A 27,595-nucleotide genomic window follows, 5' to 3' on the forward strand; every position below is an offset into this window, starting at 1 on the left:
ACAGTGGTGGAAACTCAACTTCTTGGGGCAAGGGAAGGCCTCACAGAGTGACACTGCATTTGCTGGGGAGGGCGAGGCAGGGAAGGAGAAAGGGCAGCTTAGAAACCAGGCAGGAGTGGAAATGGATGTGCCCTGAGCTGGGGTAGCATGCCCAGCTAGGGGACAATTAAGCCAGAGGCTGGCCGGCCCTTGACATCCCCAGCCCCAGCCCCGACTCACTGGAAGTGTTCCTGCCTGTGACATCATGCCAAGGCTGGTCAATTGCACGAATGTGAGGACACGGCAGCCCCTTCTTGCCATGGGGGAGGAGGAGGAAGCTCCTGTCCAGGTAGAGCCCAGCTGAGCACCAGCTGCAAGTTCCCCTGTCAGCACCGGCTGCAGCCACACCAGCCCAGCCTGGATGAGAGCCAGGCTCAGCCCTCTGAAACCCGATGCTCCAGCACCAGGCCTTGTTCTGAGCCCACTCCTGGGGAGGGGTGGGGGCAGCAAACAACTTGGGGTCATCATGACCTCCTACTTGTTGACTGTACGCCTTCCATCAGTGCCCTGGCCCCAGGGGCCAGTTGAAATACCACAATGGAACAGAGATGGTGTTTCCAGTCACAGGCCTGGGCTCAGGTTGAATGGGTGTCCCTGGGCCTAGACAGAGTCCTACAGCCTTTCTCATTCACAAAGACTCTGAACTCCACTAGCAGCCTCCACTGCCCAAGGAGGAAGAAGCCCCTTCTGGCCCAGATCCAGGGTGTTGAGCCTCCCCCAATCTTCACCCTAACTGACCTCAGCCTCACCCTTACGGGATTGGATGCAAGATAATGGAGTGGTAAAATATACTTTAGCATACATTATAGGAGCTGTGAAATCAGACAGCCTTGGTTCACATCTCAGCCCTGCAACTTCCTGGCTGTGTTGCCTTGGACAAGTACCTTAACCTCTCTGTGCCTCTGTTTCTACATCCATAAGGTGGGATAGTCATACATCCTTAATGGTCTCATTCTGGAAACTTTTTCTGGAAAAGCTGGAGAGGAACTACTGTGCGCTTAGATGGCTTTATGGGTTTGTGTTTTAATCACTTGACTTGGCCAATCCAGTGTCCAGCAGTCATAAACAATATGTAAATGAGTGAGCGTGACTGTGTGCCAATACAACTTTATTTATAGACAATGAAATTTGAATCTTACATCATTTTCATGAGCCACAAAATATTCTTTTTATATATATGCATTTTTAGCTATTTAAAAGTAAAGTCTCTCTGTCTCTCACACACACACACACAGACACACACATACTTCAGTTTTACGGGCAAAACCAGGATTTGTTCAGCAGGACAATTTGCTGTCCCCCAGGCTGATTTATGTAAGTGATTAAAACAGTGCCCAGCAACCTGCTCTTGCACTGACCTTGAAGCAGAAGGTCATACTAAGTGGTCCCTCTGTGCTGGTGGCTTGTTGTGAGGGGCAGGCCATGGGTGGTGACCGTGGGAGGTCTGTCTTGGTCAGTAGGAAGAGCAGCTGAGGGGATTGTGGGGACACCATTTGGCCCGCATGTCCAGCAGTGCCCTTTTACTGCCCTTTTGGGTTTGGGAAGGGCCCAGGGCTCTGCCTTAGCTGCCCAGAGCACAGCCCAGAGTGGGTACCTCCTGCCACACCTCTCACCTCACTCCACTGTGCCCCTTCCCAGAGGCACTCCCCGGTCCTCTGCCTGCCGTCTGCCTGAGGGCACAGAGGACACCTGGGTAAGGTCAATGGCTGAGGACAGCTTCTTCACCACAGTACGGCACTGGGGCCGTGCCTTTGCTATCAGACAATGGCTGTCGGGATTCGCTAGCTAAGGTCACATCCTCAGCACCAACTCCTCCCCCGGACCGGGGAATGAGTGAACTTTGGAAGCTTGCTTCTCTCTCAGGACCCAGCCAAGAGCTCAGTGCTGGCCTCTGGCCCGGGGCTGGCCTGTTTCCTCATCCCTCGGTCTCTCTCATGCTGAGTTCGAACCACAGGGTCTTTGCTCATCCTGGTGAGTGCTGCTGGGCAGGACAGAGGGTCCCCCCTCCAACATGCCCAGGCCCTGTCTAGTTCACAGGAGCGCCCCCTGCATCTGGCGGACAGGGTCTAAGTGCGCAGACCGTGGCTGGTGAGGTTGACTGGACTGTGCTTCTCGGCTCAGCCTCAGGACTCAGTGGGTAGCTGGGTGTCTGTGAGCTGCTGGGAGAAGGTTCTCTCTAAGCGCAAGGTATTGTATCTGGGGGGTGGCGTGCCAGGCACCTGGGGCTCTGGGGCTGGAGGCAGGCGCATAGCGGAGGTGAACGTGGGCAAGTCGTCGTCTATACTGAGTGCAGGATTGTCCTGGCCCTGCTGGCTGGAGGAAGCCTCAGGGCAAGAGGGGTCCTGCTTCCGGGCCCACCACTCCTTGGCTTTCTGCCACTGGCGGCGGGCAATGATAGAGAAGAAGTCAATGAAGAAGACTTCAATGATCTCTATGACACAAACGACAGAGCAGCTCATCCAAAGGCCCAGCTGGCCCCCAAAGTTGGACAGAAGCATCTCGATCTGCAAGAGAGGCCATATTGCATCCTCAGAGGGAACCTCCCCCAACCAGCTTCATGCAGAGGCCCTGATCCCCAAGGGAGCCACAGGCAGGCCCTTTCCCCTCCCGCTCTACCTGGAACAGGTCCCAGAAGCACGCCACTTACACTGTTGGCCGGGCTCTCCACGATGGATCTCTGGTTCAGGTCTTTGTAGAATATCAAGAGTTTGGCCAGGTCAGTCCTACAGCAATTCCAACAGACAGGGCTCAGGTGGGTCAGGGGCCTTGGCTTCGTCCTCCCATGGCTGTACTCCTCCTGCCCAGCCCTCAGCATGGCCCAGGCTCTGAGCTCCCCCAGGGCATTACAACCCGGCCACTAGGCTCCTTCGACACTTAGACCATATCTCTAGCTTGACTCTGGTTCTCAGGCCATTAGTTACTCCAAAATTGTTTCTCAACCTCCAGACTAAGTCAGTCGACCCAGCAACACTCCCATGGCACCCGGTACTTCATTAAACTTTGACATTTGTAATTGTGTGATTGCAATCTCAGATACATACAGGAGACAAGCAGGTAATGCAAAGGAATGAGGAAGGCTGGGCATAAAGTAATAGAATAAGCAATGAGCATTAATTGGGCACTTCCTGTGTTGCCAAGCACTGTTGTAAAAACTTCATGTGAATTAACTTGATGCTCACATCGCTGTGAGGCAGGGAGAAGTGTTCTAATCTTCCTCCCATTTTACAGATGTGGAAATGGAGACACAGATTGGTTATGTAACCTGCTCAAGGCTGCACAGCTACCCATTGGCTGAGAGATCTGGTTCAAGTTCATGCTTGTGACTGCAGTTCTGAATGTCTCCTTCTAGGATGACAGCAAGCTGGAAGGCTCCTGCTTGTTCCAAAGGAGCAGCTATTATTTAGCTGTTTGGTGCAGTGCAAGAATGGAGGTTCATTTACTGCAGGAACTTTTGGTTTTTAGAAAAAACTGGATTGCTTCTGTAGACTAGATTTGGCCTAGGGGTCGTTGATTTGCAGCCCTGGTTTGGGGTTACTTAGGTAGGCCTAAGTCTACGTTTATCACTAGACTTCAAACCCTTTGTGGGCAGAGACCATGAGTGGTAGGTCATCTGGGTCCCCCAGAAACCCAATCAATGTCAGAGGTCACATTGGCTCCCACTGGGGCAGGCCTTGTGCTGGGCACTGGGATATGATCGTGACCGAGAGAAATGTGATTCCACATGACATGGCCTGAGTCACACACGTGAGCTCAAGCTCTCCCGCCCTTGTCCCTGAACTCTGGTCTGGATGATTTTTGCTAAAGTTCTCTTAGAAACAAATTTCTTTGTGGAAAAATCAACTGGGATTACAAACTGCCCAGCTCAAAGGAGTATTTTTCCAAGCTGGAATGCGTCAGTAAGTCCTGAAATACATTTACTGGACTATGACCAGTATCTCTTACAAAACTAAATGGTATAGGAAATATCGGAATGCATTCAAAAGAATATTCAAAATATTTACCAACTGGGGTAGCCTGGGTACAAATGAATCACATTAGTGTGCTGGACCACTTGGAATGGAAACACATTGGCCCTCCTCTGTATCTGTCAGTTCTGGGTCCATGGGTTCAAATGACCATGGATGGAAAATTTTTAGGAAAAAACTTGCATCTCTACCAAACATGTGCAGACCTTTTTCTTGTTATTATTCCCTAAACAATACGGTACAACTATTTCCATTGCATTAGGTATCATGAGTAATCTACAGATGACTTAACGTCAGGGAGGATTTGGCAGGTTCTATGCAAACACAACGCCACTTTACATAAGGGACAGGCGCATCTTGGGAGTCTGGTATCCGTGGCGGGAGGGGGGAGGGGTCCTGGAACCAATCCCCTGAGGATACTGAAAGACAACTGCAAACAACCGGTTTGGCCACACCAGTGTGCATCGCCTGAAAATCAGTCCCATGCTTCGTACGTCATAAACACGGTTGTGTGCTAGGGTTCAATCACATTCTTGATAGACCACAGTCTAAAAAGTATTTCAGTGGTGGAGCGTGGTCAAACAAAAGTCTGAGCAGGGCCTGGTTTGCGATAGGAGTTCAATTGATATTTGTTGACTGACTGAATGACTGACTGAACAGGAGAGGGCACAGCAGTGAGGAAGAAGGCAGAGAGGCTGGAGCCCTTGGCAGACGCCGGCAGAGGGAAGTGGGTGGCCGTGAACTTACTTGTTGAGCTTTTTGTTTATCTGTTGGCCTTGGTCCCAGGTGAGAACAGACAGCAACCATTTCTGTGATGGAGAAAGAAAGTGTGGTCCTGGGGATGCCATCTGCACTCCCTCCTCAGCCACTTCCCTGTCCATGACCTCGGCAAGACGGGGTCCTTCCCCAGACACCCCCCATCCCCGCCAAGAACAGGTGAGTACATCCGGGACTTGAGGGGAAAGAGTGGGCTGTAAAACTTACCTCCGAAACCTCAGATGGCCAGCGTGCCAGGCTGGTGGTCAGTGCCCATTCCTTAAAGCTTAGGGAAGAAGGCGGCAGAGTGAGTGTGGGTGGCCCAGCCTGGCACAGCCCTGCCTTCCCCAGCCCTGTAGCCCTACCCACCTGCATGTTTCCTTGCACACTGACTGGCAGCCCAGCTCTTCTTGGATAAAGGCCTGGTACAGCTGGTAGTAGCAGTACACTGAGGGATGTGACGGAAGGCAGTGTGAGCATTGGGGCCACGCGCCCTTCTTGGGGGTCCCTGGGTCACCCACGGAGTCCCCACAGCCTCATGTTAATTAATGATCTCTCCTTCCTCTCTCCAAACACTGACTCTCTGGTGTGTGATGCGGAGAGAGAATATTGGGGGATAGGGATGGACATCGGTTGGGAGTTAGGCAGCCCTTGGTTTGGGTTCAGCTCTGTTACTGCTGGCTGTGTGACCTTGGGCAAGTTGCTTAACTTTTCTGTCCCTCAGTTATTTGTTCTTTGGAAGAGTGCCTTCTGGTGTTGGCCGTGGTGGTCAAGCTGTGAGAGCAAGCTGGGTTGTAGCATTTGGTCTTTAATTGGGAGGTAGAACTAAAGCCAGTCTCCACAACAGAAGTGAAAGTCTAGTTAGCATCTCAAACCTCCCTCCAGTAAAACACAGAGGGGAGGGGCAGGGGCCCAGGCACATCTTAGGCCAGCCCAGAGCAGGGTTGAGCTGCTCCCTGTTTTGGGGTGTGCAAAGCTGGGGGTAGATGCACTCACTCCAGTTGGGGTGCTGTTGGTAATTGCAATAGTTGGCTGCTGGGGGTAGAGGCTGGCTGTACTGGGCACACCCACACTTCTCCACCATCTTCATCTGGAAGCACGAGTAAAGACATATCTGAAAGAGACGCAGAGATGTCCTTCTGCTCCGTGCTGCCTGCACACCCTCACCCAGGGGGCAGGGGGCCAGGCTCCCCTGCTGCAGCTCACTGCATCATTATGCCCCCCCATGCCAAGTTGCGTGGTGTATGGGGGTGCCTGACTCCAAAGGGGCCAGGCTAGAGAATGTACTGAGAATTTAGGTTGAGCTAGGGCTAGAGGGTCACTTCCATCATGTGAGGGCTGGGACCGGGAAACCGGAGCAGTTTCCAAGAGGCAGATAGAAACAAACACAGTTCAACATTCCCGTTCTAAGGTCCAAGGCCTCCACACTGAATCTCTGAGGACCACAAGCTACCACACAATAGCCAGGAAGCTAGTGGCAGGGGCTTTGAAGCCAGGCTATTCAGGTTCAAATCCCAGGTTTGCCACCTCCCTGCTCTGTGTCCTTAAGCAAGTCACTTAACCTCTCTGATTCTTTGCTTTCTTCATTTTTGAAATAAGCACAATAATACCTATTCCCTGAGACTGAGGTAAGCATGAAACAAACTCATCTTTGGAAGTTTGTCCACAGCAGTTTATCTCTAAATATCATTCAGGACGTCTTACCAATGAGCTTACTTTTGTGTGTGTGTCTTTTTTGTCCATTTGGTTTTGTTCTATTTTCTTATAAACTCCCTTCTTACTCATGGTCTCCACCACTTGTCAGCTCTGTTCTGGTGGGAGCTGGGGCACTCTGGTGGAGGGTGGCTGGTCCCCTGACTTTGCCAGGACAGTTTCCATGCCCTCTAGGTATCTGACAGCAGACTCCCAGAATATTCACTGAGCACTGCACTCAAGGGCTGGGAACTCCAGTGTCCACAGGGGCCAGTGACAAGTGTAATATGCTGGGGGGAGGTGAGAACTGTGGAGCCCAGATAATCCCAGGCTCATTTAATGGGACTGTTCCCTGCCCCTCACCCCTGTTCATTTGACAGGAGCAGCAAATCTGGATTTCCTTATAAGATTCCCTAATTTTCACACATCATTCAGGCTAAAACCAGGTTGTGGCCTGGAGGGACCCCAAGCTGTCAATGAGCAGCCTCTGATCTAATCAGATTGCCCCTGTGACTGTGGCGGGGGACACAATTTGCCCAAGTCGCCCGGTAGGGAAGGACCCAAGAAGGCCTGGAAGTCAAACTCCTTACCCCTCAGTCATTGTCTCTCCCAGGTGGCTTCCCTCTGTCCCTCACTTGCCACACGAGCCTGTCTCGGCTGTACACTGTGTTCCCCACAAACCTCAGTGAGTCAATTAAGCTCTGGTTACAGAGGACCAAAGAGGACTGGAACAAGCCGGTATCATCTGTTTGAACTTGAGGCCTTTGGACGAACCCCAGTGATCCTCACCCTAGTTCCTGGTCCCAGCCACACCCCAACCTAGATATAACTTGTCTCCTGGGTTCAAGCCACAACCCAGGGCTGGGCACCCCCACCATGCCGTACCTGGAGGGAGTAGGCAGCCTTGTAAATGTTATTCATTGGCACATCCCTCCCGTCCTCTGTGCACTGGCTGTAAGGCTCACTCAGCTTGAAGGACTCCGTCTGCAATCACAAAGGCTCACATTCATTGCTGCCCTCCCTGGAGACCAGCTGGGAGGGTCTCTGGAGTCCAGCAGCCATTTTGTCATTTTCTTAACAAACTATTCACAACCTACTAGGACCCCATGCCATGGTGGACGTAGTGGAGTCAACAGTGACCAAGGGTGATGAGTTCCCTGCTCTCATGGGCTTACATTCTAGAAGGGGAGATACCCAATAAGCAAATAAGTGATGTGATGATGGGTAGTGATGGATGAAGCTGGTGGAGGAGACTGGAAGGCTTGGGAGGATGAGGCAGTCAGTCCCATAGAGTGAGTGCAAAGGTGTCTCCAAAAAATGGACCATTGTCATTGTTACTGGATCAACATGAAATGGAAAGAAACAGCTGGCCTTGTGGAGAAATGGGGAAGGAGGACCAGGCAGAGGGAGCTGCAAAGATTGGAGGCGGGGATTCATGGGGGTGGAGAACATGGCAAAAGAGAGGAATCTTGGGAAATGACTTCAGAGAGGAAAGTGGAGGCTGAATTGCACCCTCCTGAGAAATCTTGATCTGGTTTTCTAAAAGGTGATGAGCCATTCGTGAACCCCTTGGAGGAGGGCAGGATTAGAAAGACATGTGGGGACTGTAAACTGCCTGGGATTTCTGCCCCATCCACGGACCCTTTGACTTCTGGTCCTCATGCTGACTTTTAAAAAGGACCAAGGAAAATCAAGCAGAGAAAAACATCCTGATATCAGAGGAGGTAAAATACCCTCACTCAAAGTTCCAAAACCTTATTCAATCGTATTTCCTTGAATTTGGATCTCACTTAATATTTGTCACTGTGAAAAAAAAACAACAATCCAGGCAAGGCAAACAAATGAGCAAAAACAGAAAAAACAAAACATGGCTGTGAGGGGATAATGACTCTGAAGATGGAGCAAACATTGAATGTAAATTGTGACTTTATAGGGAGGGGCCACGGGCTGTGTGTGCACCCACGTGCCCATTCACACGCATTGGGCTTTTTGTTTGGTTTTTTGAGAGGAGAGGGAGGGAGGAAGGGCTAAGGGGAAGGGGATGGCAGATTTATAGAGGGAGGAAAATTCTTTTCTCTTTGAAGAAAGACAAAGCAAGGAAGACATAGGTAGGAGCACAACACAGACAGACATGTGGAAGGGTGCCATCTTCTGCTGGGGTGCACTCCACCTGCTGACCCATTCATCTCCTTCAATTCACTCTGAGTTCTCAGAAACAAAGGGAAGAGCAGCCATGACCTCTCCCTCCCCCAGGTACCCACTCTGGCAATGCATTTCTGACAGACAGACAGACGCCCACACACTCACTTCACCCTGCAGTTTTCCCTCTCTCTGACAATAACGAGGGAGCTTCTTTCTGGCCAGTACAGAATAAATGGACTTTGCTGCTGGGTAGCAAGTCATCAGAGCTTGCTGAGAGGTACAGAGACACCAGCCAGTGGCTTCCCCTGGGTACCTCTTTTCCATGCCATCCTCTGGGCTGTTCCAAATAACGGGCTCCCTGGACAGATGTTCCTTGAAGGCCCAGGTCCTGTGGACCTGCTCACAGGGCTCAGAGAGTGCTATGTGCTCTGTCTGAGTCAGGGAAGGACATTGTCCTGGCAGGCAGGTAAGAGGGTCTGTCCCCTTGGGCAAGCCATGCCTAGCCAGCAAGGGCAGCTGGGATTTTGGGGCCATGAGAACTCAGACAGCACAGGAATCCTGGAAGCTAAGCGAGTTCTGAGGGCACAGGGGCCTTTTACTTTGCAAAGGCACTTATGGGACTCAGAGCTCTTGACGGGTTCACTTGTTTTCTGAAGCACTGGGGGGCTGGGGGTGAGGTTAGAACAAGTGGGGGAAAGAGGTCTTGGGCTGCTCAAAGACTCAGCTGGAAAGAGACATTTTGGCTTCTGTAGTGACCCCTAAGGGCACAAAAACAAGTGTGTGTGTGTGTGTGTGTGTGTGTGTGTGTGAATATGCACAAAGTAAGTGTGTAAATGTACAAGTATGCATGTGTGTCTGTGCATGCATTGTGTTGCACACAGGCACGTGGGGGTGAGCATATGTGCGCACACACACACGAGTATGCAGGTATCTGTGTGGGACATAGAACCCGTTATTTTCATACCAAGTTCTGTCTGCTTCCTTCTAGGAATCTGGGGAGGGGACAGGGACAGTGGCACAGGGACTCTTAGCTCTCCTCTTTAAAGGGAGAATGTGCGCCCAGAGGAAAGTCCAGTGGTCGCAGAGCCTGAGGGTCCAGGAGGCAGGGGGAAGTGATGAGGGTGGCCATTATCAAGCCTCCACAGCTTCTGGGATTGGAAGGCCAGCCCTTGGCTGCTTACAGCATGGAGGGCTTCCAACCAGCATGGTCACCCCTGGTCTGTGAGGTGCTCAGCTCAGCCAGGTTTTCCCCAGACAGGGGCTGTCCAACTGTTGTTTTTGCATTTCAGAGGTCACTACTGCCTCAGCCAGTAGCCCCAAAATCATGTTCTCAAAGTTAGCTTCACCATAGCTCAGATGGTCTGCAACTGCTCCATCTGCATCCTGGTTGAGGCCCGTCCTTGGAGATGGGCAGTAAGCCAGCAGGTCTCTTGGGCTCAGCCTGGGATCCTACAGTTCTCTGTCTTCACTTTGTACACTTCTGGGTAAGACTTCCTTTGAGTGACACCCTCCCCATGGCAAAAAGGACACCCCCACTGAATGTGGGACTGAGATATCAACAGGCCAAAATGGCACCCTGGGCTGGCAGCAGCAGCTGGAGCCCAAGGCCAAGCTCCTTTTTTCCCTGGATAGTCGTGCCCTGCCTTTGTTTCCCCAAATGGCCTGCTGCCTTTGTGGAGAGAGAATCTCAGTGACAGCAAGACGGGAATGGAATAGGTGAGGTTCCCTCCTGGACCTGTGTGGGCCTGGGAGGGACAGACTTCATGTCCAGACAGCTTTGGGTCTCCTGGTCACCATTCCTCCCCATGTCCCATTCTGATTGTCTTCTCTTGACATGTGCACAGGCGGCTGGATTCTAAGCTCCCCTAAGAGGCTCATTCTGGAAGAACCATGTTAAGGTTAAAGGTCAACTGCCCCTAAAAAAGCATGGCAGCAAGCAGGCCAGCAGAGGGGGCAGAGACATGGTGCTTGGGAGTCTAAATGAATCTGAATCCAGATTCCCACTGAGCTGCCCTTTTTTTTTTTTTGGTGGTACTGGGGTTTGAACTCAGGGCTTTGTGCTTGCAAAGCAGTAGCTCTTCCACTTGAGCCATACCTCTAGCCCCCACTGAGCTGCCTTTGATGGAATTACTTGATTGGCTTGAGCTTCAGTTTTTTTCAACAACTGTACTTTACCTTGACTTGTCAGGTGCTGTGGTAAGCATCTCACCTGTATCAGCTCATTTACTCTCACAACGGGCCAACTTTCCAGAAGAGGAGACTGAGACACAGATAAGCTAGCTGGCCCAATCCTCCCCTTCTCTGGAAGTAAAGCGTACCCTCCTTATAATGAAGGGGGTGGCTGGGGAGGAACCAACAAGCCCACCCCAACTTGGTGGCACATGGCATCACGCTACAGGTTCTAGAATTCTCATCTTCTAACCTAGAGAAAAGGGTGCTGTAAACAGGGAGTGAGCAAAAGGCTGGATCTGTAAATCTTTTGTCTGAATTTATTCCAATTATTACATGATGGATTTCTTAGCTGTCACAGAGTTTCTATCATTTTAAATTGATTTGTATTTTCTTTGGTGGTGCTGAGGTTTGAACTCAGGACTTTATGCTTGCTAGGCAAGTGCTCTACCGCTTGAGCCACACCTCCAGCCCTTGCATTTCGACTTGAATCACAGGCAGTGAGCAGTGGGGGACCAGATCTGTTACTCAGATGGGTGGGTGGTGGAGGATGGAGGGATACCAAGGAAGGGAAAGTGTAGGGTCAGCAGAGCTACAGCAGAGCTCCTCACCCAGGAGAGAGAGGACGAGACTCAAACCAGGCAGTGAGCAAGAATGATGAAGAACTAACTGATTCAAGAGATGACTGGATGGAATGAAGGAGAGAAGTTTTCTAGAATGATGCTTGGGTTTCTAGCTGGGACACTGGATAGGTTGTGGTGTCATTAGCTAATAGAAGACATACAGGAGACTGGGTAGGTTTTATGTGAGTGGAGGAGAGGCTGGATTCAGTTTTAGACACAATACCACTTAACTTTTGCTACTTATGAACCACCCCAAAACTGAGCAGCCTCAAACATCTGCCATGTGTCAGCTCCTCACCCATGGCCAGGCATGTGGCCGGGTTCAGCTGGGCAGCTTCTCTGATCTAGACCAGGCTCAGCTGTCCTCCACCAGCTCTCACTCACAGCAAGTGAGGCGCCTGAGTCTGCAGGGGGACCTTGATTCTCCACGGAGCCCTCTTCCTGAGCTGGCTGGCTTGGACTTGCTCACATGACAATCCCAGGGCTCTAAGCTCAGCAAGTTCCAATATGCAAGCAGTTTCAAGCATCTATTTGCACATCTTCTTAACACCCATTGGTCAACGCTTAAGTCACGTGACTGACCCAGATTTAAGAGGTGGAATATAGCCATTACCATTGTATGCAATGGCAGGATTTGGCTCCTTTTGCAAACTTCCAGAGTCATGCTATGATGAAGGGATTTGATGGGTCACCTACACAAAAACGACCAGTGGTCGCTTGAGTGTCAGCAGCAAGACCATGGCTAAAGATCGGGGATCAGGCATTTGTGCTGCTGTATTGGGAGTGGACGAGGTTCAGAATGGAAGGCATGCCTACTTTAACAATTAAAACTAAGCCAGGGGACTCACTCTGAGCCAGGCACTGTACAAGCAAGCTCCGGGCTCTAGGCTCAATGATTCCTCACAGTAGCGCTTAGAGGTGCAGAGTTAAGAGGAGGACTTCTGGGCTTGAGTCCCAGCTCTCCTTACCAGCCATGTTACCTTGAGCAAGTTATCTTTTTTTTTTTAATTTGTACTGGGATAATATTTATTTTTTCCGTGGCAAAAAGTCAAGTGCTACATTATTTATTTAGTTCATTTTTGGGTAGGACTGGGGTTGGAACTCAGGGAAGTGCCACATTTTTTAAACTGGGTGCTGGTGGCTCACGCCTATAATCCTAGCTACTTGGGAGGCTTAGATCAGGAGGATCATGGTTCCAGGCCAGCCTGTGAGGCCCCATCTCAAGAGAAAAAACGAGGCGTGGTGGTGTGTACCTGTCATCCCAGCTATGGTGGGAAGAGTAAATAGCAGGATCGTGGTCCAAGCTGGCCTGGGCAAAAGCGAGACCCTATCTCCAAAATAAGCACAGCAAAACAGGCTGGAGGTGTGGCTCAAGCGGTAGAGCACTTGCCTAGCAAGCATAAAGTCCTGAGTTCAAACTTCAGCACCACCAAAAAAGTACAAGTCAATTTAAAATGATAGAAACTCTGTGACAGCTAAGAAATCCATCATGTAATAATAGAAATAAATTCAGACAAAAGATTTACAGATCCAGCCTTTTGCTCACTCCCTGTTTATAGCACCCTCTTCTCTAGGTTAGAAACAAGAATTCTAGAACCTGTAGCATGATGCTATGTGCCACCAAGTTGGGGTGGACTTGTTGGTTCCTCCCCAGCCGCCCACCCTGCTCTACCCCAATGCTTGAGCCCAGACCTAAAAGTCCACCTCACTCTCCCTGGGTCTCCTTGCTAATAGCACTGTCAGCCCCTGCTGCTTCCACACAGTCATCTCTGAACCCACTCCCTCCCGCTCATCCCACGGCCAACGCTCCGGGAAGGTGCGTGTCATCCCTCTGTAATGTGTGTTGATTACACTCCAGACAAAGGGACTTCTCAAAAAGCTTCAACTCGTGGCCGAACAGCCTTCCCGTGATCTTTCTGGAATTGCTCCTGCCCTTGGTCTAAACTCATCTTTCCTGACATGATTTGCCTGACCTTGTCTTTCAGTAATTCATCACTCAAGCTTTCTCCAGCAGCTTCTACCTCGATGTCCATCCAATATTTATAGAGGATATACCATGGTCTAAGAACCAAGTCTGGGTGCAAAACAGACAAGGTCTTTGTTTCCACAGAGATGGAAATTGTATTACAAATTTGTGTTGATTTTTGTCTTTCCATCTTTCTTGTCCTTTTTTTTTTTTTTTTTGGCAGCACTGGGGTTTGAACTCAGAGCCTTGCACTTGCTAGGCAGATGCTCTACCACTTGGACCATGCCCCTAGCCCTTTTTGCTTCAGTTATTTTTTAGATAGGATCTTGCACTTTTTGCCTAGACCAGCCTGGACCACAGTCCTCCTACCTCTGCCTCTAGTGTAGCTAAGATTATAGCTGTGTAGCACCACACCTGGCTTGTTTTTTGAGATGAGGTCTTGCTAGCTTTTGAGGCCAGTTAGGGCTGGTCTCAAACGATGATCCTCCCATCTCAACCTCCTGTGTATTGTCTTCCCAACTTAAAGGTAAGAATCTTTAGAGCGAGGAGCGCTGATGTGTTCATCTTTGACTGTTCAGTGCTTTGAACACATAGTCCTTCAATGAAAGGCAGAAAGTTTGTTACACAATGACCTGACTATATCTGAACATACCTATTAAAACAAACAGATAAATGAATAATGTGAAAAATAAAAAAGGAAGGAAGTTTCGCTTGTTTGAACTTATTCTTAGTGACCCCTGGCTGACCTCTTAATAATCCCTGGGTTTTTGTTGTTCTAAATGTCATAAATCAGACCTAGACCTGACTGGCCCCACTCTGCGGCTTTGATTTTCTACATCTCCAATTAGGTGAGGCAGAAAATCCTCTGTTTCCCCACCATTGGTAAGGACGACATTTACTTGACAACATGGTGGCTAATTCCAAGCTCAGAGGACAAAATGTGGGGAGAGAATTCCTTCATTCTTGATCTTTGGCCAGCTCCACTAACTCTCAGCCCTTTGCAAATGTCATGAGAGACAGAGGCAGGGGGAGGGAGAAAGAGCAGGGAGGGATGTGCTGTAAAGTTCAGGTCCTTCTTCAGGCCATAGAGAAGCTGAATGGGAAATGCTTGACCACGTGGCCACTGTTGCCTTCTGGGAGTTTTGGGATCCCCAGTGAACAGAGGAATTAGTGGTCCACGCCTCTGGGGCATCTGCATTAGTAAACAACTACAGTGAGCTCCCCTGTCCAGGACTGTCCTTTGGATGGGGCGCTATGAAACCGCAGATATCTTCTGTCACACCACCATATCAATTTGTCATCTCTGCTGTCTAAGCTGAAGTAGTGCTGCCACCAAAGAGCATCCCTGGGATCTAGCACAGAGGAGTCACTCAGAAAATAATGGCTGAGTGGGTAAAGGATGGATGGGTATGCAAACTTCAGAAGTCCATCTTATCACTTCACAACCCAACTCAAAGCTACCTGCGGCTGCACTAAGTAGACTTTTTGTGTCACCAAGCTTCACTGTCAGTTGAGAAGACACAATGTGCTTCTCCTGTAATTCAGAATTGCTTGGATTTCTAGTAAGTTTTTTATTTATCTATTTATTTTCCCAGTGCTGGGATGGAACCCAGGGCCATGCACATGCTAGGCAATTGCTCTACCACAGAGCTACATCGTCACTAGAAGTGCCAACATTTCTAGAACCAGGTTTCCTGAGTGTGGTGCCTCTCGCAGTAATCACCGGAGTATGGGAACAAATTCTGACTGCATACAACAGAGGCTGACGGCAACCACTGCTTTACAGAGCGAGTGTGTGAGGGATGGAGGCTGGGGAGCTTCGGGTGGGACATTAAGTCTGGACATATAAAGCCATGAATTGACAGTCCCCAAAGGGATTGCTGCCTCCCATAAACTGGTGGACAATGCCACTAAGAAGGAAAGCAAAGTAAAACTACAGTAGATACTATATTTTCTTGACAGAGTAGCAATACGTCAAGAATGCAGTCAATCATGTTGGTGGATACTTGCAGCCCAGGAAGACTTCTAGTGAAAGGTTTGAGGGTTTCCAGCACCCAATGAGGCCACAGAAGGTCAAAGACTCAGAGGGAGCGGTGAAATGGACGGGAGTGTGCTGGGCTAATAGACCTTTGAGAGCCCACTGACTTTCTGTTAGGGTCTAAGTTGTTCACATCCTGCAAGACTGGGAGGCAACCTGGAAAGAAAGCTGTTCATCTGTCTGCTCGGTTTGTATGACTGACCGATGCCTTGCTTCCTTCTCAGGTTCCATAACTGCTGTTTCCTTTCTTTGGAAAAAGGGAGGTTCCTTAAATTCTTTCCCCAGATGGTATCCCATCCTTGTTCATCCATACAGAAGATAGGAAGACAACCTTGACTGTATCTCCTGGGATGATCACTGAATAAGTCAGCACTTAGAATGCTCCTCTGAAACAAGCATCCTTTTCCACAGGCTGCCCCCTCCACTGGTTATCCTTCAAAAAAAAAAAAAATCGCCCTCCTCTTGAAACCTAACAAATCAGAATGTTCTCTTACCAGGTGCATCCCTATGGAGGTGGACATGGCTGTCTCAATCTCTGTGCCCACGTCCTCAATGAACGGGTACTCATTCTGCCGGTGGACAAGCACCTTCGCCCCCGTGGACGACACCAGGAAGGGGTTGTACTCTTCTTCATTTACGTACAGGATGACTTGCAGCCCTGGGAAGACAAGGCAGCCTGCTGTGGTCAAAGGCTAGGTCGAATCCAGGAGCCGGGCAAAGTGAAAGGTTGATGACAGCTGCTCCTCAGGAAGGCAGGACTTGTAGCTGACTTATCCACTGCTGTGCCCCCATGGTTAGGCTCAAACAGGGGTTCAAACCCAGCCTCCTTGTCACAGTTCTTGCTAAGCATAAGGAAACTGCTCCTCTGCCTGAGACATGCAAATCTAGTGGTCCTTTGAGACAGGAAATTCTGGCTGCTGAAGCCCTCACAGAGAGAATCAGGGATGGGCTGAGTCACTCGGGGCTGATTCTTTCCTGCCCCTGTCCTTGCTGTCTGCAATCTATCCTATCCCCAACTGCCAGAGAGATCTTGGAAATTGGAAATCAGGTGTGGTCACTCGCTGGCCTGAAATCCATGAGGGGCAGCTCAGTGGACATAGGGGAGTGCCACAGAACCAACCCAGCTGTGGCTGGCTTGGATGACACAGCCCCTCTCCCTCCTCATTTTCTCTCACTGGCCTCCTCCCCCCCGTAAGTTCATTTCTGTTTCTAGAACATGCCAACTTCATTTTCCTCTCAGGTCCTTTGTATTTTCTGGCCCCTAGACTCCCTTGGTGGATCTTCTCATCCTTAAATAACCCTTTGGTGAGGTCTTTCTAAATCTCCAAATTCCACCTGGAATCCCATCCTGACCCCACCACTCTCTTTTCTGCCCCCTTGCTGCCTTCTTCTCCTCACCCCTCTCAGTAGGATGTGTAGCTAGACCCCAGCTGCAGATGTGTTTGCACATTTCTGAAGTGTCTCTCTCCACTGAGAGCAGGTTCCCTAAAAGTAGAAATGGCATCTGTCTTGCTTTTGTCACCACAGCACGCCTGGCACCTAGAAAATAGCCTGGCCTCCAGCAGGTTCTCAGTCCATGTCTGGCAAATGAATGTGCGAATGAACAGATACCTTAAAAGGTGTTCTGACCTCTTTAATTTGAAAACAAAGAAGCCCAGAGGAGGCCAGTGATTCTCTGGAGGTCACACAGCCCCCACACAGCAGAGCCAGAACTCTGCACCTTCCCGCTCTCAGTTACCAGACAATTCCTTCCTGCTGAAGAGTGCAGTCTGAATAATTGTTTCCACAGTCTTGGGAAGAACACAGACTACACAGCAATGAAGGCCAGAACATGGATTTTTCTGTGACCAAGCTGAGCCTTTCCTGGTGGAACATATTTATATGTCAGACAATGTTCAATTTGCAGAGGGTCATGCAAGAATTCTTTTGTGGGAAACCAGGCCAATTCACTGAGTCCCTATTGCCCTATAAAAGGGACAGCCACAGAAAAGTAGTGACTGCAGAACTGGAAGTAGTAGGTAGGTGGAGTGGTGGTGCCAGTGGTAGTAGCCCAGGAGAAATGCTGGCATGACTGTGGTAGTAATGGCAACAACTAAATTTGTTGTGTGCATAGTGTATAGTGTGTGTGTGTGTGGCTAAATTTTGTCCCCCTGAAATTCCTATGTTGATGCCCTAACCCCAATGTGATGGCATTTGGAGGGAGGACCTTCATCAAGGTTGAACGAGGTCATAAGGGTGTGGTTCTAATCTGATAGGACTGGTGTCCTTGGAAGAAGAGGAAGAGACATCACAGCATTCTCTCTCTCTCTCCATTTGCAACAGAAGTTAAGCCAGGTGAGGATGCAAGGAGAAGACAGGTGTCTGCAACCTAATGAGAGATGTCTTGCAGAAACCTGATTCGCGGGCTGGGATGTAGCTTGGTGGTACAGCGCTTGCCTAGCATGCATGAGGCCTTGAGTTCGATCCCAACACCAAAAAAGAAAAGACAAAAAAAAAAAAAAAAAGAAACCTGACTTGCCAGTGCCTCGATTGCCAGTTTCCCACCCTCTATGGTTGTGAGAAATGAATGTCTGTTGTTTAAGCCACCCAGCCTATGGTGTTTTGTTATGGTTGCCAAGTGTATTGTCAGGTCTTATTCTAAGTTCTCTGCATGTTGAAATCCTCTCAGTAATCTTCATGGAGACACTGTTGTTAGCCTTACTTTATACAGAAACTTGCACAAGGTCACACAGTGAGAAGCAGAGCTGGAGTTTGGCTCCAGAATCTGTCCGCTTAACCAAACTACAGGTGTGTCTACCTCCCTGCACACACACTAGGAGTCAGGTGTGCTGACTCCTAGTCAGCACATATGAGTTTAACTCCTCTTAGAAGCTGCCTGCCCAGCATGACTCACCAGCTACGAGCTTAAACCAGAGTGGTTTTCCAGAGGAAGGAAACCCAGTGATATCTCTGTGGTTGCCTCAAAGGGAAGAAGAGATATCAAAAAGGAAACGTGGTCTGGACGTGGTGGTAAGTGCCTATAATCCAGGAGGCGAGGCAGGATGAGCAAGGTTCAAGGCTGGCCTGGGCAAAAGCACGAGACCCTATTTAACAAATGCATGCAAAAAGGGCTGAGGGTATAGCTCAAGAACTACAGCATGAGGCTCTGAGTTCAAACTCCAACACTGGAGAAAAGAAAAAAGAAAGGAAGGAAGGAAGACTACTGAAGAAGGAACCAACATGGTTGCTGATGGAAACATTGAAAAGGGAAAGTTGGGCTCTGGCTGGGACCAGGTAGAGACCTGCATTTCAGGAAGCTCGATGACCCCAATTATCCTTTGGCCCACACTCTTCAGACCTCTATGTTGGTTTCCTTACCGTGCTCACTGCCTCCCATGGACGTGCTGAGGATGGTGGCGTTTTCCCTGTTGTTGAACGTGTAGCAATTCCCATACATGGGATGGTGGAAAAGTGTGAAGTTCCTAGGGAAGAAGAAACTGGGTAAGGAAGGGCCAGGCGGGAACCCCACTTACACACTGCAGCTGACGTCATGGCACCAGGGTTTTCCTGGGACAGTGGGTGGCAGCATGACTCACTTTCCCTGTTTTCCTCTGATGAGATGACAACGAGGGCCCCTCAGCCAGGCTGAGCGAGGATTAGACTAGGCTTTTTGTTCTCAGTCCTCTCTCTGGTTTCTCTGCTGACTTAATATTCCTTATGTCACGAATCTGCCTCCAATCCCTCCGCTCCTAATTTCTCAGCTAACACTTAACATTTTCCACTCAAATTCCCTGTCCTGGGAAATGATCTGCAGAGAAGGAATCCTGTATGTGACTGTACATCCAGCCCTTACGATGATGTCTTTCCAATCACTCAATTCTCATGAGGACATGTACAAAGGAGAGAAAGCCTTAGTATTTAAAAAGGACAGAGAACCCTTCAGACAAGTAGGACTTCCATAGGAAGCCCCACCCACCACCCAGCCACCCCCCCAGGGCTTTGAGCATGTCAAAAGGTGTGAAGGCTCACAGATGTGAATATAGGCTTCTGTCTCCCTCCTTTTCTTCCTTCCTTCCTCTGTAGAGTGGTGGTTCTCGCTCTTTACGTCATAGTAATACACACAGCTGCACACACGCTACCAACTACTGTGTCATGATGGGTGACCGGATGAGTCTCTACCAGGCCTGCCTTACTCACTGGCTCTAGAACCTGCACCTACATTTTCAAAGGAAGGCAGGAGAACAGCACCTTTGGCTCCCCACACCTACAGGTAAGCTGTAGGCGCACACAAAAGGCCCAAGGATCAGAACCTCCAGCTCACAGGAACTGAGAGCCACTTCCCCTCCTGACCTGGCGTCACAGGACATCCCATCGAAGAAGCAGGTGAGCAGCAGCTCCTCTGCAGAGTAGCTCATGTTGATTTTTTTCTCCAAAGGAACCTGCGCCATGATGTTCATGTAGTGCAGCTTGTACCACTCCTGGATAGCGTTTATCCCTGAGCTGAAGGTGTAGGTGGCACAATCGGAGGTGTCATTGGAACACTGTGAATAAGGGAAGACACCAAGCTGGACCCATCCATCCTACCATCACCCACCAGAAGGTCTGGAAGGATGAGTTATTGAGACTCCTGGCCAGATTCTAGGAACAGGAGGGAGAACCAGGGCACTGATGCTTTCCTCTTCTTTTGGGGGCTGGAAGAGGTCATCCTCCCAGCCCCAAGGACAAATAAGGAGCTATAAGAGAAAGGACACTAAGTCCCCCTCCTAGAACCCCTGTGTACCCTCCGCCACTAAGCAAGAAGCAAAACCAGCCTCTTTAGGGTCCACGGACATCCAGGGTTTGATAATGAATGCTACCAAGTTGCTCTACAACCCTCCCCTTTCTTACCATATAAACAGTCTAAAAATCTGGATTCTGGCCTTGACTCTGACACTTCTTGGCATGTGTCTCTGTTACGCCACTTATAGAATGTTGAGCGGAATACCATCCTACCAACCGCATGGTTGGGAAGACCATATTTGATCCACCTAACAATGAGGTCTTTATGGGAAGTTGCGGTACATTTCTGACATCCTTATTACCCAGGACTGGGAAGTCTCCTGAAAGAACTGACACCAAAGAATTGATTCCAATATCAAGGAGAATCTGTGACTGTCCAGGAAAGAAGCTGGGAGTCTTTGACATCTCAATGGCTTAGGGGCCATTTTTTAGGATTTGTGGATTGGAGTCATGAGTTCTCCCAATCAGCAATCAGAAGGTACAGAAGTAGCCTGTCCTCGAGGGAACTGTCGCATGGAGAGGTATGGTGGTGATGGAGTTTGCCCAGGACAGTCTGGAATTCATTTTTTGTGAATGCCTGCTTCCCAAGATGTAGTGATAAGAGGTCAGGCCACAGCACCTCAGGAAGGTGAGTTCTGTGGGAAATACTGATGCTTTTGCTATTTGTTATATATTCTTCCGTCTAGTGTCACACTCCTATTATGCTTTGGGGGAATTTTCTTTCTCCCTTTGGATACAGTCTGGAGAGACTCTCTACCAGGACAGGCCTCCATTAGCCATGGGGCGATCAAGTGCTCCAGCTTGGCCAGTCAGTCCCAAGATGGAATTTGAATTTTAAGTATTAACAAAAAAATCCTGAAAGTAACTCCTTTAATCCAGCAGCAGTATCTGGAATAACCCCATTTCTTGCCACCTGGATCTTCCCTAATTTCTGTCCTCTGAGAGGCCTCCATGAGCTACTGGTCACCTCCTAAGACATTTTCTCCATGCTTAAGACTGATTGCTTCAGTTGACCAGGCATGGTGTTTTATGCTTCTAATCTCAGCTACTCAGGAGGTGGAGACCAGAAAGATCTTCATTTGGTGCCAGTGTGGGCAAAAAGTTAGTGAGACCTCCCCCCATCTCAATACAAAAGCTGGAAATGTGGGGTGAGACTGCCATCCCAGCCACTCTGGGGACATATATAGAAGGATCAGGGAAAAATGTGAGACCCTACCTGAAAAATAACAAAAGCAAAATAGAGCTAGGGGCATGGCTAGCCTAGCAAGCACGAGGTCCTGAGTTCAAACTCCAGTACCACACACACACAAAGACTGCCTCGGTTTCACTGGCTTCCAGCCAAACCTCTCTAACTGGGTGTATTTCTTTTGGGGGGGTCTTGGGAGAACATGACCATGGAGAGACTCGGGCTCACTACTTCCACCAATCCATGGCCCTAGACTGTGAGGGAGCCAGTCTTACCAGCTGGAACCCCACCAGCTTGGACTCGTGGACGTGTATGACATTGGAAGCCTTGTGAATGATGTTCCCGCTGATTTTCCGCTTCCGGCCGGTGACGAAGTCTCTGGCCTGGTCCTTCTCGTTCTCACTGAAGACCAGCAGTGGGACCAGGTTGTGGAATTTAGGTGGGACATTTTCCCAGGTTGAGCTCCAGGACCCTGCCTCCCTGTGCTTGCGGGGCTTAACTTCTGAAAAGCCATACAGGGACATCAGGGTCCTTCTGGTCTCCTGCTCCAAGTCGGCCAGAAGGTCCCGCACAGCACTGTACCTGCCAAAAAGGGAAGGAAGTGTCAGGGAGAGGGAAGACCCCTCTGACAGAATGCTGTCATTGCTCTGCGTTGTCCATCACCAAGATGTGTCAGCCCTCGGTCCCTCTGCCCCCCTCCCTTGGCCAATGGATCAGGCCTTTCACTAGTTGCCCCATTCAAGGTGACCATTGGCTCCTACAACAGCTCCTGGGTGACCATGGTGTGACATTGTGTGACTTCACCTTTGCACCACCGTCTGCTTGCTCTTAGGGTGTGTTGATGAGTTTGACACAACCAGCATTTCTGGAGAGGTGACTGTCAGGCACTTCCCATAAACCAGCCACAGTGAGGCCAAGTAAGTAACTGCTAACCAAGAGTCTCCCCTAGAGGCAGGCTCCATCTCACCCAGTGCACTTGGCCTGTTCCCCCTGCTTGTCCTCCAATCAGTGCTGGGAGGCCAGAGGGTAGGACCGTCACCTTGACAACCCTGAAGAGCACTGATCAAGAGTTGGCATCATGACATCATTTCTAAAACCTTCCCTAGGCCAAATGGTCCCCATCTCCTTCTTAACTCTCCCTTTCTTCCTCTTGCTTGTTACACAGGCCAGATGTGACTGGGGTTATTAATTCCACAGCCAAATCACCTGTGCTAGAGTTCTCCTTCCTGGTACTGGCTATGTGACCTTGGACAAGCCACTTATACTTTTTGTGTCTCAGTTTCCCAGTTTGCTCATTTGTAAAGCAAGATTATTGGGACGGCTCAATGAGTGTATTACAAATATAAGAAATATATCTCTATATAATTAAATGGCCACTATTACTATTTACAGGAATGCAATTACTATAAATTTGTTAATGGTTCACTTCCCTCTACAATGTAAATTCCACTAGGCAAAAGCAGTGTTTGGGTTGTTCAGTTCTCTGTCCCAGAACCTAGCACCATGCATGGCAGGAGATGCTCCGTAAATGATTAGGGAACAAGCAATGGGTGGAAGGAAGGAAAGAAGAAGGGAGGAAGGGGGAACAGGAGGGAGGAAGGAAGAAAGAAAGAAAGACTTTTGAGGTAGAGAACGAGTCTTAGACCTAATTTTGAACTTTGTCACCAACTTGTTGATGACCCTGAACAGGCTAGTTTCCTTTGATAACCTTGACAATCTTCCTCCCCTGCTTCTCCCTTCTCCCTATCCTCCCTCCTGCTCTGACAAGGTCTGATGGATCTGACCTGTCCTGAAGATCAGTTTTCCATAATCCTGAGGACCAATGACCCATTTAGAATAGGCCCTTCAACCCACAACAGGGCAGCACCAAGGGCTGATCCAATCCAGACCTGGGTGATCTCATTTAGTGGGGCTGTTTCTCTCAGATGAGGGTTTGGGGCAGCTGAGATGCTCCTGGAAGTCACCGGGGTATCACTTCTGAGGCAGCCCACATTTGGGGAAAGTGGGAGTGACCTGGAAAGCTGGAGGAACAGCTAAGCTGAGCTTAGTGTGTGTTACTGGAGGGAGGGGACAGTGTGCCAGGCAAAACTGGTCCATGTTGGCTCCTGGGCCAGCCTTTCCTGAGCTGCCCATCCCTACAAGTACTGATGAACTGAAAACTCCGTGCAGATTTGGAACCTGCCAAAGGGCAGCTCACCATTGTTGGCTTCCAGTTTGTAAACAGCATGTCTGCAAGCTAGCTCAGATCCCTGGCAGCCAGCTTGGGGGAGGGGCTTGGCACTTACAGAACTCAGGACTCCCGTCCCCATTCCCTGCTCTGCTGCTTACTTGTAGGGGTTGATGTTGCAGATGGTGACAGCAGGAAAATCCAGCTTCTGGAAGTGGACTTTGATGGAGACAGAGACGGTGTAGAAGGAGAAAACAAGAAGTGCACACTGCCAGAGTATGAGGGCCACGGCTGTGAGCGTGAACCCGATCCAGAGGAGGCGCCGCAGGCGGCCACGCGACACCACGATGCGGCGACAGCCATGGGTGTTGGTGTTCATGCAGTACCAATGCATCAGGTCTTTGATGGTAGGAGCCTGAGGGCCTCGCACTGGCAGATTCTTCTTGATTTTGGCTTTGATCTTCTCTCCGGGAGCCATGGTGAGGATGGAACCTTACAGCAGACAGCGTGCTGGTGGCGCAGAGGAGAAAAGCAAGTGAACTCCCACATGCAGGTGGCCTGCAGGCATGTCCCCGGAGCCCATGTGTCCTTACAGGCCTCCAGCCTCTTTTACTCCATGGGCTGGATAGGCTGCATTCTGAGGAGGCTTGGCCCCTTCTCCAGGATATTTGTTTTTGGCCACCACAGCTGCCAAAAACACTGCCTCCTCCTCTTAGGGCCCCCAGGCCTAGCCCTGTGGGGCTGGGTGAGGTGGAACCTGTGGAGACTGGCTGGACTGGCTGAAGGACCTTTCCCTTGACTTGTCGGTGCAGTGCAGGAGCCCTCAGAGGGACCAGCCAGCGCCAATCTTCTCAAGCAGGGGCACTGACTTGTGACTTACCTGCTTCCCTTAGCCCGCCCTCCAGGAGGCCAGTGCTCTTATCTCACTATGCCCCCTGGTGCCTCACACAGTGTCTGGTTCAGAGCATGTGCTCAAAAGGTGTCACTGTCAGAGATAGTCTGCCAGGGGAACTTCCCAGCAGCTGTGGTAAGTCATGTTCCAGGCCGTGTTTTCCCTGCCCTCTACCCTGCTGCTTTCTTGCAAGTGAAATGATTTCCGTTTCATTGCTTCTCTCTACAGTCAGGCCCTGAGTGTTCCCAGAGCCCCTAATCTAACAGCCTACAACTGTTGGCCACTTAATATTCGCCAGACCATGGGCCATATTTCCTTGATCATAAGATACCATTGATTTGGAGAATGCATCTTGATTTAATAACAGCTTTCGGGGAGAGTATTGGAGAGCAAATGACCACATTCATCATCAATGTCTAGGATGCAGCTCAGTTACAGAAACTTTACAGTGTGAAAAACATATTAATTTTAGAATGAACTAGCATGCTATACAGTGCAGAGAGACTCATCTCGTGTTTTCATATATAGTCTCATTAAAATATGCAGTCTCTCTATAAATACACACAGTCTATATATACTTCACGTCATGTTTCACTAGTTCCACGAGGTAGGCATATTATTATTATCTCCATGTCACAGAGGAAGAAGATAAGCTCAGTGAGGTGGGGTGACTTGCGCAAGACCATTCAGCTGGTTAGTGCATGAGCAGATTGGAGCCTTGCAACTTCAACTGACAATGTAGATGTCTTTGAGGGGCCTGCTATTGTGCCAGAAACCTCCCTTCCACCACCAAAAAAAAAGTAGATAGTTCATTAACAGTACCTGGATGAAAGATGGGAGGAAGGAGAAGAAACACCAAATATGGCCATAAATCAAGACTTGTGAACAGTGGTATTGAGGGAGAGGTATATGCAAACCCTATCCCCTGTGTATTCCACAGTGACAAAAGTAAAATAGGACATTTTTCTGAACTGGAGTGCGCCCTTGAGGAGCTTGCATTGGGACAGGGATTTTGGCGTGTCCACCGGTTCTTCAGGAATATTAGACCATATTCCTTGGGGCAAGGCTGAGGGACTTTCAAGTTTATGATGTAGTGAGTTTGAGTTTTATAATGCAAAGAAAACAGAGTGAAGAGGCAGAGGTGAGATGCCCAGAGGCAGGAAAACCCTCCATAGACTTAAATGATTTTTCTAGGCTAAAAGCCATCTCTGACTATAATGTAATTTATTTTATATTATCATTTTAAATATTGCCCATCTGAACCAAAAAGTTGGTAAGAATTTTTATGTTTGTTATTAAAACCTAGGTTCCAGGTTCAGTTTCCTGTACTGCAACCTGCACACTGCTTTCTCCTCTGAAATGTTTCCCAGAAACTGGGATTTTGGAAGCCCCCATCCCCAGCTGTTGGGCTTTCTTGCTAAAGACCAACAGTCCCTCTGTCCATCAGTCCCTTCCTCAGGACTGAATCTGATCCAGCAGATCAGCCAGCAATGTCACAGGAGCAGCAAATGTCACAAAGCAGAGAATTGTTCGCACAGAAGCATTCAGCTTCACAGCAAAACAAGGTTCTGTTGGGTTACCCCACCTGGTTCAACAGGGCAATCAGCACACACAGCACTCACCCTTCTAAATACTTTCTAGGTTTCACCTTGGTAGTGCTCGCAATTAGAATTTCCCCCATTGTGCAAATGAAACTGAGACACTGAAAGTTAAGTAACTTGCCCAAGGTCACATTAGAAAGTGGTCAGACTGGGATTTGAACCCAGGGACTCATATTTTTATCTACTAGCTATGCTGGTCCTCAAATGACAGTGACATCAACTGTATCAACAGCAATAATGGCAGCTATCGTTTTTGTTTTTTTTTTTTTTGGTGCACCCGTTCCTGGAGGTATTGCAATACCAGGTCAATGCGTGGAGTGACGGAGCAAGCTTCTATTCCATCTCCTGTTTCCAAAAATCCTTTTAACATATTGTCCTCAGATAGAGGACGTATCAAATATTAAACTGATAAGAACAGATACTGCACTTGATCTTAGCCAAAAGGCTGAGAAGCGATGGCAGCTATCATTTATTGATCGCTTACTCTCTGCTCAGGCCTGCTACTCAGACCTTACACATTACCTAATTTAATCCTCACTACCAACCATGAGGATTAAATAACAATTATTATCATCTGCATGTCACAGAGGGAGAAACCGAGGGGCACAAAGGGTAGTAATTTGCCCAATTCCAGGGTCCTGGTTCATCCTGACACTGTGTTCTGGACGTCCTTTGCCTACCCCCAACCTTGCCTTACTCCCCCATACCACAGTGAGGGAGCTCACAGCCTGGGGAGGAAGGAATGAGAGATTTGCTCTAAATTTAGGATGGGGGTCCCCATAGCGGGGCAGGCAAGAGTCTGGGACAAGGGACGGTCCCCGATGCACCTCCCTGCTGTGCGGAGGTCGCTGGAGCGCGGACGGAGCTGCAGGCCCGTGCGCCCCGCGCGGAGCGACCTTGCCTGGTCCCCCTCCTGCGGCGGGAGCCACGTCTGCCCGGCGAAGCCTCCGCCCCAGAGAATCCGACCAGCTTCTCTGCAACCGCGGTCGCGCAAAGAGCATTCCAGAGCATGAAGGGACCGTCGCCGTCAAGTCCATGCGCTTCGCCAGGGCGGGGAAGGGAGCCTGGCAGGCGCCGGATGGAGAGAAGAATCGAAGGGCGGCCCGAGACCCCAGGCCCGGTTTCTTGGAAGTTCAGAAACGCCTGTGTCCCTGGCCGCCGCGGGAGCCGAGGACCAGAGAGCTGGAGCCGGATCGCCAGGGAAAGTGTCTCAGCATCCCAGCCACCCTCCGACCGCGCGATCTGCGTCGGGGAAGCCACCGCGCCCCGTGGCCGTTCTGGCGCCTGAAGCCCCGGAGCTGGCCCGACCCGACCCGGCTGAGCTCACCTCTCAGTTCCGAAGGATCCGGGCTCGCGTGTGCACGATCCGGCAGCGCTCCTCTTCTGCCCTGCTCACAACGCAAGCATCACCGGGCCGCGCGGCCCAAGCCTCTTGTGGCTCGGGCCCGGTTCCGCCCCCTTCTCCCCTGAAACTCCGCCCTCACCTGTCCAGGTGTTTCCCCGGCAGCCGCGGCCCCGCAGCGCCACCTGCCGTCACGAGGCAGCTGTGCGCCCAGCCGGGCCTGCGCTAGCCCCGCTGCGGAACTGCGCGTGACTACTGC

At 49.9% G+C, this 27,595-nt stretch overlaps 1 protein-coding gene, 1 long non-coding RNA gene and 1 other non-coding gene across 4 annotated transcripts; 1 reads left to right on the forward strand and 2 right to left on the reverse strand.

Annotated features, from left to right (window-relative positions):
- Positions 1 to 1,130: 1,130 nt before the first annotated feature.
- On the reverse strand, positions 1,131 to 27,451 carry Scnn1g (sodium channel epithelial 1 subunit gamma). Of its 2 annotated transcripts, XM_020153722.2 has the most exons (13): positions 27,322 to 27,451; positions 23,663 to 24,011; positions 21,610 to 21,916; positions 19,720 to 19,910; positions 18,748 to 18,851; positions 15,885 to 16,048; positions 7,338 to 7,436; positions 5,757 to 5,874; positions 5,130 to 5,208; positions 4,989 to 5,046; positions 4,752 to 4,813; positions 2,687 to 2,762; positions 1,131 to 2,543 (listed from the first exon to the last, which is right to left on the reverse strand). In XM_020153722.2, exons 2-13 carry the CDS (start codon positions 23,977 to 23,979, stop codon positions 2,163 to 2,165), a joined length of 1,956 nt encoding a protein of 651 aa, XP_020009311.2. In that variant the 5' UTR covers positions 23,980 to 24,011; positions 27,322 to 27,451; the 3' UTR covers positions 1,131 to 2,162. The 2 variants fall into 2 exon arrangements, with proteins under 2 accessions (XP_020009311.2, XP_073915063.1); XM_074058962.1 differs by lacking the exon at positions 23,663 to 24,011 and having other exon boundaries at positions 27,322 to 27,438.
- Positions 4,695 to 17,898, forward strand: LOC141418449 (uncharacterized). Its single transcript, XR_012443068.1, has 2 exons — positions 4,695 to 4,940; positions 15,888 to 17,898. It is a non-coding gene; the product is annotated as an uncharacterized lncRNA (long non-coding RNA).
- Positions 26,261 to 26,451, reverse strand: LOC141418750 (U2 spliceosomal RNA). Its single transcript, XR_012443395.1, has one exon. It is a non-coding gene; the product is annotated as a U2 spliceosomal RNA (small nuclear RNA).
- Positions 27,452 to 27,595: the final 144 nt, after the last annotated feature.

Source organism: Castor canadensis, chromosome 17 (assembly GCF_047511655.1).
Source record: "Castor canadensis chromosome 17, mCasCan1.hap1v2, whole genome shotgun sequence".
NCBI lineage: Eukaryota > Metazoa > Chordata > Mammalia > Rodentia > Castoridae > Castor > Castor canadensis.

Excerpts from the sequence above, each read along its gene's own strand:
- Scnn1g (XM_020153722.2), bottom strand. The coding sequence starts at position 23,979 with ATGGCTCCCGGAGAGAAGATCAAAGCCAAAATCAAGAAGAATCTGCCA. Across the intron at positions 5,209-5,756 it reads CCAACAGCACCCCAACTGGA|TGTACTGCTACTACCAGCTG; the intron begins GTGAGTGCATCT and ends CACATCCCTCAG. Across the intron at positions 2,544-2,686 it reads TGGAGAGCCCGGCCAACAGT|ATCGAGATGCTTCTGTCCAA; the intron begins GTAAGTGGCGTG and ends CCTCTCTTGCAG.